We start from the raw sequence: 17,418 nt of genomic DNA, 5'->3' as shown, positions 1-17,418 counted from the left end.
CACCAGCCTTCCCAAAACACCCCCCTGTCCTTCCCCATCCTTCCTTCCCCCCCCCCAGCCCCCATGCTCCCCCTTCCCAGTGCAAACCATCTCCCCCGGCCAACAAATGGAAGCTCTCATTTAGAAACGAGGGCAGAGCATTGAAAATCCAGAGGGAGCGACTACAAAGAGTAAATAAAATCCTCGGGCTGCCTGAAAGAGGCTTTGTCCTCTGAGGATGGATTCAAAAGGGCCCTTTCTCTGCCCCCAGATGAATGTTTACATCCCACCAGCCGGGGCCCTGCTGCCGACAGAAAATGCAGAGCAGACAACGAGCACGGCCCTCTGCGAAGGACCTGCTGCAAAAAAGGGTCTGAAAAATAACACAGAAATAAATAAAGAAATTTGAATTTCCCTTTTCTGAGACTCACAACTGCAGAATAGCTGTGGAGGAACTCAGGGAGCCACAGGAGTCTAAGCCCAAGGGTTGGTTTGTCTGCTAAGACAGACAAAAGATATCTGAGATCCCAAAAAGCCTGAATTGTACCCGAACACTTTGCATTTCAGTCTTTGTTCATTAAATCCCAACGTGAATCTGACACTCACTATCAAACCTGGTGGATCTAAGCCTCTTCTCCCACGCAGCAAAGCAAAAATCCTTATGCTCCCAGCTGGTAAACACCGTGTCAGACAAAAACAGACGAGCCAAACTAGAACTTCAGCAGCATTTCAAGTGAAAAAGCCAGTCAGAAAAAATCCCTGCCTGAGCACCTCTGGTATCAGCACCACCTGAAGCCAGCATCTTCCTGAAAAAAGCACCTTTAGAAATCCCGGTGCTTTCAAAGAGCCCTTGCAAAGAGCCCCAGGGGCTCCTCCAGCCCGGGGGGTGCCCGGTGTGCATTTACCCCATGTCAGAACTCGGTGGCCACAGTCTGGCCCCACCACCTGCGACTCTCTGGCTTTACCTGGATGAGGAGGAGAGCAAGAGCCACCCACCTGTGACTCCGCAGCCTGGCAGCCTCACCCTGCCGAGCTCAGGACATACCCACCCATGGAGCGGGGAGTGACGCTGCGGGGCAAAGGCTCCATCTGCCCACCTGCCCCGCAGGCAGAGCCGCGCTTCCGTGCGCACCCCAACGATCCTCACCTGCCGAACCTCCAACCCCTGCCCGTCCCCATCCGCCAGAACCAGTTTGGCACTCCCTCGGCAAGGCTGTCACAGCCACGGGTGCAACACCCACGGCCACGGGTGCGACACCCGCGGAAACCCCCCTCTCTTGCCGAGGCGCTCCCCGGGCCGTGCGGGACCCCCCGAGGGCCCCGAGGCGCTCACCCAGAAGGTGGTGGAGTAGGTGATGAGGCTCAGCTTCAGGCACAGGTACGAGAGCCGCCCGCAGTAGCGCGCCTGCTCCGGGTCACCCGCCGCCATCCTCCCGCGGCACCTGCCGCCGCCCCGCCCGGCCCTCCGCCCCTGCCCGGGCTCTCCTCCTCTCCCGGGCCCTCCGCCCCTGCCCGGGCTCTCCTCCTCTCCCCGGGCCCTCCGCCCCCTCCCGGGCCCGAGCGGCCGCCCCGACGGGCGGGCCCGGCCGGCGCTTCCGGCACCGGGAGCGGCACCGGGAGCGGCCGGAGAGCTGCGCCTTCGCCTGTCGTCTTTCTTTTCCCTTTCCCTTCCTTCCTCTTTTTCTCTCCTTCTCCTTCTCCTTCTCCTTCTCCTGTTTTTTCTCTCTTTCAATTCCCTCGCGAACAAGCACCCGGCCGCTCGGGATTAGCCCCGCAGGAGAAGCCGATCTGGCTGCTCCAGCAGCGCTACCCGCATCCCCCGAGCTCTGCCATCGCCATTCAAGCAGCCGGGATAAAAATACAGCCGTGGGAAGGTTTTTGGTGGAGCATCCCAAAACTGGCAAAGCAGAATCCCTGCGCTTTTCGCCGGCACGAGGAAGCGTTCCGGGGCATTTCCCTCTCTCTGTGTCACCCAGGCGATTGCACAGGCAGGGAGGGTCACGTCCTGCCCGTAACAACAGCACCGGCCACGGGCTGTGCCTGCACCGAGCTCCATCCCCGTCCCGCCGTGATGGATCATGAGCTGCGAACGCCATCCGTGCCTCCGAGATGAAATCAGCCCTTTCCAGCCCGCCGTGCCTCGCTCCTGTCCCACAAAAGGCTGTTTTCCCCCCGGGGGATAAAAGTCTCTTTCAAAGTGGCAGACAAGTGTCACAGAGTCGGTTGTTTCACCCCGGCCCCGGAGCAGAGACAAATGGCATTGAAAATCAGTGTCTGCTGTCAGAGGAGATGAAACTGGGCAGCGTTTGTCCTTAAGTTACCGAGCAAAGAGACTGGGAAACCTCTGAGAACTGTGTAAACATTTCAGTCACACATCATTTCTTTAGGTCATACCGTGCACCAAAGTCTCGTTTCTAAAGGCTAAAAAATATCCCTGGATAATTCTCTTATAAAAGTGCTGCTGCTATCGCCTGCAGTGCTCCTACATTCTGCTTGTGGAAAACAATCCAGCCCAGGACACTCCCAGCAGCAGAGCAGCTCTTCACCTCTAATGTTTCTGACAGAAATACAATGTCCCAGAGCAGTCATCCTCTAAAACATCAACAGCTTCGATTTTCAGGGAGATTTGCAAATATCCCTGACACTTAGCAATGGCATGCAGGCTGGAAATCCCATCACATGCAGTTGCTGGGAATTAGTGTCTGTCACATGGTCTCCATGTCTCAGGGGTGTCACTCACATCCAAGCATGTTCTTGTCACTTAGGCATCCTCCTTGTTTGACTATTTAACTAAATTAATTGACTCCTTTAATACCTTAGCTTGTCCTTTGTGCTGATTCCTGCACATAAAATTCCTGCTGGATGGGGAAGCTGAGTAAAGGAGTGTCCCTTTTCCTGTTGTTTTCCCTCAGAACTGAGTCAATGTATCCAAACAAGTTCCTGTTTTGAAACTGCACAACCATAATTGGGCAATCCCTTTCTTTTCCTGAATGCCAGACTTTGTCTATACAAATGGCAAGATTTCTGGACAGAGTGTGGCAGCAAATAGTGGTTAAAAGCAAGATTTTATGGACTGCCTCAGGGTCCATGGGGATTGTGTTCTCTCCCCCTGAGCCTACTGCAGCGGAGGGCTACAGTTTGCCAACATAGAGCCTGGCAGATTGTTCATTACAGCATCTGCTCCTGGGACCATCCAACAGCACAACTAGCAGTGGTTTTGTTCATATTGTGGAAAATGTGTATTTTATGATTGGCTTTTCACAAATATTCAAATTAATATTATATGTGTTGTGTTAGAAAGTGATGCTGTATTAATTCTCTTAGGTAGTGTGTTAAATATAGTTTTAGGGTATAACATAAGGTTAAAATAGAAACTATTCTATGTAAGATACTTTTTTAAAGAGAGGACTCCCACCAGAGAGCAGCCACAGGACACCCAAATCTTTCAGAGAAAGGGAATTTATTGCTCTGTTATCAGAAGAATTGAACTTCTTCCCACCTCACTCAGCCCTGAGGACACTGTCAGGATTCAGAGGAAGAAGCTGACACTGCCCAGACAGAATCCTGTGTGTGAATGGAATTGATGCATCATGGATGAGGTGTGTGAATATGCAACAGGCTGTTGCTTTTAAGGGTTAATCCTCTGTTAACGTGGGGCCTTTTTCGGGCTTATTTTGCCCAGAAAAGGTACCCGGACTGTCTGTAACTCTTTATTTTTATTGTCTCATGTTGTCCTAATCCCAATTGTCCAAACTATTATTACTCTAATTATATTGCTATTCCCATCACCATTTTATTATCATTAAGCTTTCAATATTTAAAAAAACAAGTGATTGGCTTTTTCAACAATATTAAGGATCAGTAACTTTCACATTTCCTCACTCATGGCCAGGGGTTTTCCTAAAGACACCAGGAGCCATGGACTGCAGAGCATTTGCCCCAGGGCTTTAGGAGCTCTGCAGGAAGAAGTGAACTACAGCTATCCCTGCACCAAACCATGTCAGAGAGACCCAAAGCTTTTCAGAGGCAACTTTGCTGCTTCCTTCCAGCCCAGCTCTGGCTGATGGAGCTGCACATTGCCCCACCCAAGGTGGGTGCTCATGGTCCTCATCTCCTGCTCTCAGAGCTGCTCCCTGGACAAAGGTTCTCCCTCCAAAAGCAGAGTCCAACTTGCAGCACAGTTAAAGCCTCTACTGCCTGTGTTACCTTGTATTATGTTTCCAAAGCACAAAACCCCCCTCAATCTCCCTTCTGACCTTGCAGACCCACACCTTTTGTTTGAATCTCTCACCCTTTGCTCAGACCTGGGACTGGTGACTCAGCATTGCAATGTTTGGCCTTGACAATCCTGCCCATAATAAAAACAACAGTGAAACCAGCCAAACCCCAACCCCCTGCTCTCAGGTAATCCCTTTCTTGGTGTAACTCCCCAAAACCACTGCTGAGGCTGCTTTTACCCACTCTCTCAGGCAAATGTGACTTCCCTGAGGAATCTGGAGCCAGCCTGTGTCAAAAAATTGCCCCAGTTTCCAAGCCAAAAGGCTGACAGCACCCACTAAAGGGCTGGCCAGGCTCCAGGATGATAACCTTGTCAATGCACAACCAGCACAGGAATAAAAGGAGTGGGTGTGGATACAGGAAGGCAAATCCCTCCTGGCTCCTACGACCAAAGGGTAGCTGCTCTTCCATTGTCACCTGAGTGGCAGATCAGGGACTGGGGCAGATGGCTCACAGGAAGGTTCCTAAGGAACCTGAGCACCTTGAATGTCTTCAGAGTCAGCCAAGAGTAGTTACAGCTCCCCCACTGAAGGGTCAATAAGTGCAGCCCTTTTTCTGTTCTACTTTCTGTAAGCAATAAAGCACTTTGGTGCACTCCCAGTGAAATATGTGGAGGTTTTCCCTCCTATTCTTCAATTTTGCAGGGATTTCAGACAGCATATTAAAAAAAAATAATTAAAGAACACTATTAGCTGTCTAATTGGCATTGCAAGTCACAAGCAGCCCTCCTGAACTGTGCACAGAAGGTGGAAGGTCCCTAAGGTGGTTAATGAGGTGTAAGGCTTGGAAGAAACACCTGGAAGAGCTTTGCAATGCACTCTGGAAGATGTGCACACGTGTGCATTTTCAGTTTGTGGGCAGGGAAGTGAGAGGGATTATCTGCAGGGAAGAGGAGGAGACATTACATGCAGGACTACAGGTATTGGTTTCTTTAAAAGTGTGAAAAACGCCAATCACTTGTTTTTGAAATTTTAAAAGTTTAGTAGTAATAGAATGGTTATGAAAATGGCAAGATAATTAGAGTAATAATAATAGCAATTAGCAAATAGCAAATAGCAATATTAGAGTAATAATAATTTGGACAATTAGGATTAGGACAATATGAGACAATAAAAACAAAGAGTTAGAGACAGTCCAGGTACCTTTTCTGGGCAAAATAAACCCAAAAAAGGCCCCACATTCACAGAGGATTAACCCTTAAAAGCAACAGCCTGTTGCATATTCACACACCTCATCCATGGTGCATCAATTCCATTCACACACAGGATTCTGTCTGGGCAGTGTCAGCTTCTTCCTCTGAATCCTGACGGCCTCTTCAGGGATGAGTGAGGCAGGAAGAAGTTCATTTCTCCTGATAATGCAGCAATAAATTCTCTTTCTCTGAAAGATTTGGGTGTCCTGTGGCTGCTCTCTGGTGTGAGTCCTCTCTTTAAAAAAGTATCTTACATAGCACAGTTTCTATTTTAACCTTATGTTATACCCTAAAACTACTATTTAACACACTACGATGACACTACCTAAGAGAATTAATACAGCATCACTTTCTAACACAACACATATAATATTTCTTTTTAATATTTGTGAAAAGCCAATCATAAAATACACATTTTTCACAAAAAAAAAACAATATTGTAACAGAGAAAAGCTGCTTGAAAGAGTTGGTTAGGTGATGGGTTAACTCAAGAAATGAATGAAGCAAGGAAAGATTCCGGGCTGAGCTGGTGCAAAGGATCCTGAACTGGTAAACACTGCCCTGTTACAGGAGAGCCTGGCACGAGGAGCTGCAGGAGCTGGAAAACTACTGCCAGCCCAGCACTACAGGCACTCTGAGTCCTGAAGGCAGCTTCTCATACCTGAAACCCTTTCAGCTCCCAGGCATGAGTCAGTGCCAAGTACTCTTGGAAATCTCAGAGATTTCTGTTTTGCTTTAAGCTGACAGCGAGCAGGAGCGCTGCGCTCCCAGCAGAGGCAGGGGCTCCTCTTTCCTACAAGAACCCAAAATTTCTGCCTGCATCAGGGCACCAGGTTCCTACAGCACACACTGGGAATTCATCTTGCTGAATTGCTTCAAATATAGTTTCTCTCTTGCTGTGAGAGCTCACGGGAAGTCAGGTAGGATCCTGGAAATTTGAGGATTTCAGGACTGGTAAACCTGGGGAAGTACCTACCCCTGCCTGTAAGCCAGTAAAATCCTGGCAGAGCAGCGTGGCCGTGGCAGAGGTGATTCAAAACTGACTGCAGAAAGGGGGGAAGAAGCTTCACATACCACTCTGCCACATTTAATTTGATGTCAACTTGGTTGTTTAGTTTTCCCTGCAAGAGGCTCCACCTCCTTTCGAAGTCCCCTTAAAACCTGTTGAGATTTTTATCCCAGTGCAACTCCTGCCTCGTGCTTAATAGTAACACAGGGAAAGGACAGCAAATCAGTCCCACTGCAGAGCATTCAGATACCTGCTGCTTTAGAAAACTGCTGCTCTGACAAAGAGTTTCTACTTGGACTGAAGTGGTTTTTAACTTCCATTTATGTTCTCTTGCCCCTAAAAGTAATCTAAAGGAAGACATCACTTGCCGCTGGCCTGGAAAACACCTTCCTTTTCATTTTTTTTTTTTTTTTTTCAGAGGAAAAAGAAACTTGAAGAAGAGAGTTTTTCTTCAGATTTTTGCTCTTCAATCATAGGTTAAAATGCCAGGGAAGAAGGAGGAGGAGGCCCTTGGCATCCTCTCCTCCTGGAACTGCATTGCATCACTCGGAAAACAGGAGGAGAGGACATGAGGCAGCTCATCCCGACGTCCTTTTCACAGCACTTGGGTAAATGCATGGAAATCCATACCCCAGCATCCACTGCAAGGAAATGAGCAGGTGCCAGAAGATTTTCTTCTACTCTCACAAGAAGTGAGAAGCCATGGGCGTTTTTAACGCCAGCAACGTTTCGCAGGCTGGCTCCCTGGAGGATGGCAGCAACTGGACAGCAGCAACCCAGTTCAGCCAGCCAGGCTGGAGGATTGCTCTGTGGGCCATCACCTACTCCTTCATCGTTGTCACATCCATCCTTGGCAACGCCACCATCATCTGGATTATTCTGGCTCACAGGAGAATGAGGACGGCGACCAATTACTTCATCGTTAACTTGGCCCTTTCGGACCTGCTGATGTCGGCCTTCAACACCATCTTCAATTTTATCTATGCCAGCCACAATGTCTGGTACTTTGGTGAGGAATTCTGCAGGTTTCAGAACTGGTTCCCCATCACTGCAGTGTTTGTGAGCATTTACTCCATGACAGCCGTGGCTGCAGAGAGGTAAGAGGCGAAGGGAGGAGATGAGGTCCCAAAAGATTTCCTGTAAGTCATGGAAAGAAATCATTGCAATGGTTTGGCCCCCACCCTGTCAGGTGCCTTATCAGCAAAGTGGAAGGAGTGCCAGACTGTGGGGTTTGATGCTAATTATGGCATGAGCCTCTGGTTTTTATCCCTGGTCTGAATCACACCCGAATCTGGAACGAGTGGAAGTGGCTGGTATTTTTGTTGTTCCCACACTATGGATCATAAATTGTTTCCCAATCATCCTGAAAACTCTCCTGTGGCATTGTTGGGTTTTTTTAAACCATGAGACAGATACATCTGGAAAAAGGAGAATATGCTGCAGGCTGCTGAACCTATCAGCAGCCCTAATCCTGCTGTGAGTCCAGCAAACCACCAGAAATAATGGGAATTAGATTAGAAATGGCAGAGTCTGCTCCCCTGCTTCGTTAGAATGACTTATTCTGAGAGGGAGGGAAGTATTTACAGTGTTTCTCTTTGACTTCTGGGGCAAATCATAAAATTCACTTCCAACTTCCAAGTCACTTTTACTTAAGCTTTAATTGCTGGAGTCTGACTGTGTTTACAGCTCATTGCTAAATAGCATGAAGCTGTTTTTCCTTTTTTGCTAGAAAGTGGCCAAAAGCCTGTGGGAGTTTCCTCCCTCTGAGGCAATGCTGTGTGCAAGAAACAGAGGAGGTTATTTCCCTTTAGGCTCTCTGCCCTCCTTCCATCCTTCCATCCCTACTTCCCCTCTCCCTGCTGCAGTCTCACGGGGAAGGACTTCCCTGGGGCAGCCCGACCCGGCAAAATACCATCATTCCTTTATCAAAGGAGTGAAATACCGACACTCCTCTATCAAAGGAGTGAAATACCGGCACTCCTCTATCAAAGGAGTGAAATAAAGGCACTTTATTTCAAAGCCTTTATCAAAGCCCTGCTGTTGACTTTGCACTTTCCCCTTTCCACAGGGATCCAGCCTCCCTCTGGAGCCCCCCCAAATCTTTGCTGCCTGAGCCCCCGGGGTGGCAGCTCGGAGCTGCCCGGCACACCCAGACTCAGGGAGAAATCACAGAGTGATCACTCCGGATAAACAGGCTGGGAGAGGGAGAAGGGCTGAAAGCTGTGCAGGAGCTGGGGACAGGGCTGGGGGATGTGTTTGTCAGGCTGAAGTTGCTCAGATGGAAGCAAATCCCTATTTAGAACCAGTGGCAGCTCAGTTTTAGACTCAAATACTCTTTTGCTGCTCCTGGCTGTAAATCAAGGGTTGTTGTTAGCTGCTATTTTATACGTGTTGTCCGACAAAGAATATTTTTAAAAAGCTGTTTCAGCCTGTTGTCATGTCTTCCTATTCTTGTTCCTTAGGGATTTTTTTGGTGAAATCACCTATACAGCCAAGATCTCTTTAGTCACATGGCACAGATCAGAAAGAGAACTTGGCACCTCACTGCAAACCATATTTAGCTATTCTTTGGTTGTTCTTAAAATAGATCCTGGAAACCTGACGCTTCCATTTATTGTTAAGAGAACTTGCGTCCACTCCAGCCCCAGTGTTTAACTTCTATAAAAACAACATCTTCTGAAGTGGTTTATTTTAAGGAAGGAGGCTGAGAAGTGATGGCTCTAAGTCACTTTTGTCTGGGGTGGAAAAGCCCCAGGTGATATTGCTCACTGCTGGGTCTAGGATCACTCCATTTCCCCATTCCCAGAGCAGCTGTTCCCACTGCAGTTCTCCAGGCAGAAATGCAGCCTGATTGATCAGCTCCAGTCTCACACTCTGCTTAGCAAAGTCTCCTATGGCCTGCTTGGAAAGTGCACCAGAGGGTCCAAAATCCAGCTTGTTTTGTTTACATGGATGAGGAGCAGAGAAAGATTGTGGTCCCAGCACCCTGGGATGTCACAGGGGCATTGGGACACAACAAGCACCAGCAGCAGGCTGTGCTGCCACACAGCAAGAGGGACCAGGAGATCTCAGCAGGTTTGATAAATTTCCCAATGTGCAGGAGCTCACCTAAAATCACAGCTTGCCCTGGGGAAAGCCTGCAGCCAGCCCTGTAACCCCTCTGATGGCTGCAGGGACAGCACAGTGGCTGGCATCATTTCTTCCCAGGATTTGCCATTCACTGAGGGCCACAGATCATCACCTCAGGCACTTGTGGGGGCAAACACTCTGGAGAATACCCACCTGTGGATTGCTCCCTGAGCACTGTGCAACACTGCCCATGGCAAGCTGAAGGAGAACGAGGTGACATGAACATTTTATAGCTAAATAAGGCCCTGCACTGCTCACTGTGCTGCCTGCCCTGCAGCAGCAGCTGGGCAGAGCTCCCTACCAACAGCCTGGCCAAGAGACAGCACAATTTGTCAGATTTTTTTCTCTGAAATCCAGGAGGCAATGGGAATTTTCCACTCTCCTGTGCCTGTGTTACAGCCATGACAAAGAATGGGGGCAGCATGACAAGAAATGCATAATTGATTGTGTATTCCTTACAACACCGTGCATTTCCACACAGGGAACTTAAAACCAGAGGGCTCCTGAGTAATCCAATAGTCAGATGTGCCTGAGGGCTCTGAGCAGGTGTGGGTGAAAGGGGCAGCCCTTCCTTCCTTCCTTGCAAGCACAAGTGGCAGTCACAGACAGAGGCAGGTAGCAGAGTTCTCCACAGCTCAAAATCAGTGGGGAAAAAATCAGGGTAAAAATTAAAAAAAAATCAAGCCCAGTCTGCTCTTGTGCTAATATGAAGCATCAGAGATGGACATAATTAGGAGGGAAAGGCATGCATGACTGGGCTTTTTTTGGTAAGACATTGCAAAAATAACTTCAATAAAAGAGGGAGAACATTTTACAGGAGTGACAGGAGGGGGGGGAATGTCTTCATGCTGTTGGAGTGAAGGGTTAGATGGGATATTGGGAAGAAATTCTTCCCCTGTGAGGGAGGTGAGGTCTGGCACAGGGTGCCCAGAGGAGCTGTGGCTGCCCCTGGATCCCTGGAAGTATTCAAGGGCAGGTTGGAGCAGCCTGAGGTAGTAGTGGAAGGTGTCCCTGCCTTCCAACCCCAAACCACTCAGGGATTCTATTAAAAATTCCATAAGGGGAACTCTTGCAAAGCCTGTCTGCAGGAGACATAAAGGACTGCTTCCTCCTCACACAGAAGCATCCATCCATGTGGGTTTAATAAATCCTGCCCCAAGACTTGCAATCATTCTCTCCAGAAAGGATTTAATTCCTTATTCTTTACAGCCTGGAACCTGTCAAAATGTCTGTATTAACAAACCCACTCACTCCTGGTGAGTTTTTACACTTGCTGCACTGGTTGCACAGACTGCCAATCCCACTGTAAATGCAGTATGCACTTTAAAAGCACTCCATCTGTTTGTTGCAGGTATGTGGCCATCATTCACCCCTTCAAGCCCAGGCTGTCTGCTGGAAGCACCAGGGTCATCATTGGGATCATCTGGCTGGTGGCATTCGGGCTTGCCTTCCCCCAGTGCTTCTATGCTGAGATCACCCTGGACAATGGCACCATGAAATGCATCGTGGTCTGGCCTGATGATGTTGGATCCAAGCACCAGCTGGCGTAAGAGACACCATGAAATTCCCAATTCAGCCTAAAGTGAACCAGGAAAATCATTTCAGCTCCAAACTGCTGGCTGTGGAGAGTGCTGGGAGAGAGAGAGAAGGGGAATGTGGGGCAGCCCATCCAAACTCAGCTGGAAAAAGCTGCCAGGTGATGGTGGCTCAGGGTAATCCTGAACCTGCCACCCTCCCCTGCTTTGAAAAGTGATTATAATGTCCAGAAAGCCTACATACAGGCCTTGGGGAATTTAAGAGAAACCAGTGCAAAAAGTCTCTAAGCAATCAGTAAATCCTGGTTTCAAAGGTTCTGGGTTTTCTTCCCCTGCCAGGCAGGAGGAAACTGGGTGTCTTTAATGCTGAGAAGCCACAGAACTAGTTAAAAATTATGCTGCTCTTTGTGGGGTAAAAGGAAAATAAAACCTGAGAGCAGCATATTTTAAAGATCCTAGGGTTTTATAGCCATATTTATTTGGGCACACATCTGCACTCCTCAAGGTTCCTGAGCCTCACAGAGATTTCCTCCTGCCTGAGAGCAAGATTGTTCAAACAGATGAAAGAGGCCATGCCCTGCATGCAGGGGATCTGCTGGGATTACTCAGCAGCCAAAGCACACCCTGCACCTTGGAGAAATTTATCAAGTAAAACTTATTCATGCAAAGTAGCAGGGGAAGAACTGAGGAAAAGGAACCAATCCTTTAACCATGTGCAAACAATTTTTCAAAGCAAACCCCACTGTGAAGGGTCCATGCAGGTGGGACATTTTCCCTGCTCAGTCTTCATCTCTGGCAGGCAGCTGGGTGCCTCCTCAACCCAGCTATTACCAAACTAACTCATTTTCACACTCATGTGTGCCAAGCTCCACCACCTTGGTGTCACTTTGGCCAAGCTGCAGCATGTTCAGACAGTGGTGGCCAGTTGTTGCCAGCTGAGCAAAGAGTAAAATCAGGCTCAAACCTCCCATGTTGGGTGATGCTCCTCCTCCTGGGGGCTCCTTTTTGGTACTTTGGGTACTTTTTGGGGACCAGTGAGCCAGGCTGCTGTGGATTGAGGAGGAGGGGGAACAGATAACCACAAATACATGAGGCACTGGTGACTGTTCCATTCAGATGAGAAGCATGAGGATTATCTGTCCCACATCCATGGCATGGAAAAGATTCAGATGAGTTCCCCACCGTGCTGTGGGCTGGAAAGGCTGGTCCTGAAGGTGGCAAACAGCAGGGCAGGTCCCTTCTAGGATCTCCAGCTGAAGAGCAGCAGCTCCTGAGCACAGTCCATCACTCACCAGCTCTCTCTCCCTGAACAGCCTCAGATCTGCAGGTTTTGGTGTCTCTCTTAGAAAGGGAAACATTGCTCCCCAGAAATCATACTGAGTGATGGCTTTGGTGGGACAGATCCTACAACACAGGCCTTGGAGAAAAAGCCATGTGCAGCCATTCAAACTAGTCCAAATAACAAGGAAAAGAAATATTAAGAAATCCAAAGAAAAACAAAAAAAAAAAAAAAGAGAGCAGCGTTCCTGAGTTGACTGTGTGTCCTCTGAATCCTTTGCAGTTGAATAAACCCATCTTTCAAGATTTCTAGACCTCAGAACATAGGCAAATCCTTTTCTGAAGGAAAGATGTGTATAATTATGACAGAAAGAAGTGAAAAAAAAAATTAAGAAACCCCAAACAATGCACTACTGACTGCCAGTGCCTGAAAAATATTGGCTAGAAAGGATATAGAAGTTTAACCAGAGTAAAGAACCTTAACCACAGAGGATTTTTCTTCTGGTGACAGGTTAACTTTGCAGCAAAGTGGTAAAGATGTAAGATTAAAAGTTTCTTTTTACGTGTGCTCAAACTCAGGCTCCCATCCCCCCTTGCATGGGAACCCTAAAAGGGCTTTGCTGCACTCCACCCCCAGCATCAGACCTTCAAAAGAGGAACTGCTCTGAGCACAGCAGGAAAAAGTGGAAGATAGGCAGGGATGAACTGCCACACCTCACAAATATAATATTTTCCTTTATGCAGCCACCAGTCTGGTATTTGCAGCCACCCCAAGGAACAAACACCACTGCAGACCCCAACACCCATTCCAACAGCAAAGCACTCATGTGAGGAGGAACCCCAGAGCCTGGTCAGACTGAGAAAGACCATTTTCACCCCCCCAGCCTTTTGGGGTCACTGCCAGCAGCAGCCCTCCTGCCTAATCCTGCTTTTCACTCTGTTTATGTTATTTGGCAGCTGCTGTAAGGGACTGAGCAGGTTATTCCCTTCCCAAAAATGGTGCTTGCTTAAACTGATCAGCCCCCAGCACGAGGGAACCAGCAGAAGTTTGTGGGGTGGCACAGCAAGGGCTGAGGTTAAAACACAGCTAAGGGGATGGGTGCCAGTGCTGTCAGCTGGAGCAGAGACTGAGTACCCTGCTGGTGGTACATTAACTCTGTGTGCTCACACAAATAAACACAGCCAGCTACACAAAGACAGGCAGCATCCCTTCCTCACTGTCTGCACCTTTGTGCACCCTGTTAGCAGCCAGACACCTCCCACAGTCCCTGATCTGGCTTTTTTCCACTGCTGCATTCATCAAGTTGCTCTGTAGTTTCTGGGCTATTCCTTTCCCATACCTGTGGTTTAAAGGCTTGTGATTTTACCACCCTCTCTCTCTCTCTCCTGGCTGCAGGGGGATTGCAAAGCTCAGTGCAGGTGGCTCTGGAGCCTCTGCTAAAACACCAATGATGTTACTCTGTCTTGAAGGAGCAGGGAATCCAGCCCAAGGACCCCTCATCACACCACCAGAGAGATGAGATTTTGATGCTTACAGAAATCCCTGTAACAATAATTATAGGCAAGATTTCTTCTTTGTGGTTTCACTAATAGGAGCCAGCATTACATATCCAAAAGACATTTTCTGAAAGAGCTGTCCAGGAGCCACACTGACTGTGAAAAACTGCTTGTTCTTCTCTTCCAGGTACCACCTCGCTGTGATTGTGTTGATTTATTTCCTGCCTTTAATGGTGATGTTTGTTGCATACAGCATTATAGGAGTTACCCTGTGGAGCAGCACAGCTCCAGGCAGCCACCTGAACAGAGTCCACTACGAGCACCAAGTTAATGCCAAGAAAAAGGTCAGAAGTGAAACTTAAGTATCATTACCCCCAGCACACCAGCCCTGCTGGCTCCAGCTCCAAAATGGAGCTGGTGTTCCATACAAAATCTTGTGGGACTGGGTTTGAAAGGGTAACAAAATATTTTGGGTCCAGGGTAAAGGGACCAGGCAGCCTTCAAGGAAGAAAGGCTCACAGCAGCAGGCTGGCTGCCAGCCGCCCTTAGAGAGTGAAGAGAATCCACACAGAATAAAACTCTGGGCAGAGGGGAGCAGTCTCAGTGCAAGAGCAGAGATCTCCTTTCCCTGCACATCTCCCTGGTGCAGCTGCAAGCAGCTCCTCTGCAGAGTGCATTCAGTGCCCTGGGAAAGGTTTGCTTTAACCCCCACCCTGTTCCCACCACCTGGGCACTCCCTCCCTGCTCCAGTTTCCATGGCCAGGGCACTCCCTCCCTGCTCCCAGTTTTCATCACCAGGGCTGGTTTCTTTGCCACAGCAGTCCAGGTCTGCATTCCATACTCTGCACTTTGGGAGGGCCAGCCAGGCTCAAAGTGACACCAGCTCTTCCCACTGCCCCAGCAGCCCAATCACCCAGAGCCCAGGAATAACCCCCTTGGCTTTGTTTTCCTAGTTTGTGAAGACCATGGTGGTAGTGGTGATCATTTTTGCTGTCTGCTGGCTGCCCTACCACATCTACTTCATCCTGGGGAGCTTCAAGGAGGACATCTACCAGCAGAAGTACATTCAGCAGGTGTATCTCGCAGTCTTCCTCCTTGCCATGAGCTCCACCATGTACAACCCCATCATCTACTGCTGCCTGAACCAGAGGTGAGCTACTGTGAGCCTGTGTGCACAGGGAAAATTAAAATCTCAGCCTGAAAAAAGCATAAATCTCTGGAGTTGAGAAGAGCTGTGATTTTCAACTGCAGTCCCCAGGCCAATGAGACAACTTGACTTACCCTGTGCTGATAATGGGATAAACTCTGAGCTTTTAACTCAGCCCACAGCCTTTTCTGTCTCTGAATAAAGCCCAGGCAGCAGACACAGGATCAGCACAGCAGACCATCCCATCCCAAGGGAGGGATCTGCAACCCCTGCACTGCATCTGCTGGGCTGGCTCAGCCACCTCACCTGCTCTTCCCAGGCCACCCCCCAGCAGTCCTGGGCTCACCCCACGGGTGGGAAGCAGCCCACGGGTGGCTGTGAAGGTGCCATCGGGAGGTGTCACCAGGAGGGAGCAGCTGGGGGAGCACATCCCCAGCGTGCCAAGAGATGTCCCTCTTGCTCTGCGCTGCAGAGAGCAGGGAGCTGCTGTGGCTGCCCGGGGATCTCTGTGACAAATCCCGCATCCAGAACCCCCCCCCAGGGCCCTCTTCAGGCTCGCTGTGAGCTTCAAAGGCAATAAATGGTTATCAGCACAGGTCCTGTGCAGGGTCACTGGGACTGCAGCAGGCAGGGCTTGACCCCAGAGCGATGCTGCAAGGCTCGCTCCTGTGAGCTGGCAAAGGAATTTTGCAGCCCACTCACTCAAACTGCATTTAGCATGAAGCACACAAACATCTCCTCCTCCTCCTCCTCCTCCTCTCTCAGAAAGCAGACAGCTTCCTCCTTTAATAATGAAGCTTTCTTTTAAAAGCTCCCAGGAGGTAAATGCATGTGTTTTCCTCAGCTGTTCTGTGTGTCACAAATGCAGTTACCAGCACAGTCAGCACCATCCACTGAGCACACCAAACTCCCTGCCAGTTCACTGATCTTACAGGTTTACTTAAAATACAGGGAAATCTGTGTCTCACAAATGCAGTTACCAGCACAGTCAGCACCATCCAGTGAGCACACCAAACTCCCTGCCATCCCACTGATGTTTACTTAAAACACAGGGAAATCTGATCAGAAACTCCCAGTGCACCTCCCTCCATGCTTTCATGCATTTAGCTTTTCACCTCATTCCTTTGATTTCAGTGGAAATATTTCTTTCCATAGTCATTCACAGCTAGGACCAAGTCATGAGTTTGTTCATTCTCTGCACAATTAGGAAGATCATTTCACCATTAATTGCTCCTCTCCCTTTGCCAGGTTTCGCTCTGGATTCAAGCTGGCCTTCAGGTGGTGTCCCTGCATCAAAGCCACTGAAAAAGACAAACTTAAACTTATGTCCCCATCTCTCTACCAGACAACCCACAGGAAGTCAAGAACAACAAGTTTCAACACAGAAACTCAGCTGAATGAGAAAGAGAAGACATCCTTGACCCTCACCAGATTAACCCTTTGATTTCCTGCTCCTGGTTCTGGCTCCATCCCATACACCATGCCAAGGCAGCAGATCTGAAGAAGCCTGAAAAGCAGCTCTTTTTCTCTGGAACAACTGTTTGCTACAGGACTTCTTTAGATGCCATCAGCATTGAAGGCAGAGTGTTGGTAACACTTACATCCATGTAGGTCCAAGCTGCAGTTCCGAGTTTAGCCCTCCCTTACATCAACAACTGCAGTACAGAACAGACATCAGGCCCAGGAGGTCCAAAAATCAGCAAAGCAGATCTGAGGCAGTGCCAATGAGGAGAATAGAAATTGTTCTCTTCTACATTGTGATCTCCTGACTTCTGTTCCACCAGGACACTTGAATTGAGAGAAGAGGTGATGGAGCAGAAAGGCTGGGGCTCATGTGGCCCAGCTGGGATGGACCCTGGGGCTGTGTGGGCAGCCAAGTCCCAGGGCTCAGCAGCCCCAAGGCACTGTGGACCAAAGCCTGGTTACAACAAAGGTAAATACTAGCACATCCAGACTGAAAAATCCTCACAGTTTTCTGCATTCTGGGATTTTCATGCCTGCAATTTCACCAGCAGAAACAGTTCCTTAAGATGTTGTCCTTGCACGGATTTCTAGAACCTTGCCCCAAAATATGATGTTCTTTTTCCTATTAAACCATGCTCAAGCCATTTCTCCTTCACATTAATTGTGAATTAATTTGGAGAGTGAGGCTCCCAGAAGAGTCAGTAGCCAGGGATTGTCACTGGCTTGGTCAGGGCTCATGGATCCACTCAGAATCTACCTTCTTTACATCCTTTTAGTCCAAACAGCAGTGGTTCATCACTGTCTCTTCCCAGGTAGTCCCTGCCCCTCCCCTTTCCAGACTTACTCCATATTTATCCTCACTGCTCTTCCCAGGTATGAAAATAAAAGCTGGAATATGTCATCTTCCCAG

The 17,418-nt window shown here is 48.8% G+C and overlaps 2 protein-coding genes across 3 annotated transcripts in view; one reads left to right on the top strand and one right to left on the bottom strand.

The window, feature by feature from the left end:
- The window catches only part of TSPAN15 (tetraspanin 15), a 16,718-nt gene extending 15,281 nt beyond the window's left edge, over positions 1 to 1,437 (bottom strand). For both annotated transcript variants that reach the window (XM_009098857.4, XM_018923927.3), the window contains exon 1: positions 1,313 to 1,437. In XM_009098857.4, the coding sequence (XP_009097105.1) occupies positions 1,313 to 1,408 (96 nt within the window). In that variant the 5' untranslated portion in view covers positions 1,409 to 1,437. The remainder of the gene's footprint in view (positions 1 to 1,312) is intronic.
- Positions 1,221 to 17,418, top strand: TACR2 (tachykinin receptor 2). The gene is made up of 6 exons (XM_009098880.4): positions 1,221 to 1,357; positions 6,877 to 7,555; positions 10,939 to 11,133; positions 14,085 to 14,241; positions 14,851 to 15,047; positions 16,293 to 17,418. Exons 2-6 carry the CDS (start codon positions 7,161 to 7,163, stop codon positions 16,486 to 16,488), a joined length of 1,140 nt encoding a protein of 379 aa, XP_009097128.2. The 5' UTR covers positions 1,221 to 1,357; positions 6,877 to 7,160; the 3' UTR covers positions 16,489 to 17,418.

Source organism: Serinus canaria, chromosome 6 (genome assembly GCF_022539315.1).
Source record: "Serinus canaria isolate serCan28SL12 chromosome 6, serCan2020, whole genome shotgun sequence".
Lineage (NCBI taxonomy): Eukaryota > Metazoa > Chordata > Aves > Passeriformes > Fringillidae > Serinus > Serinus canaria.
This window is presented reverse-complemented; position numbering and strand designations above follow the sequence as displayed.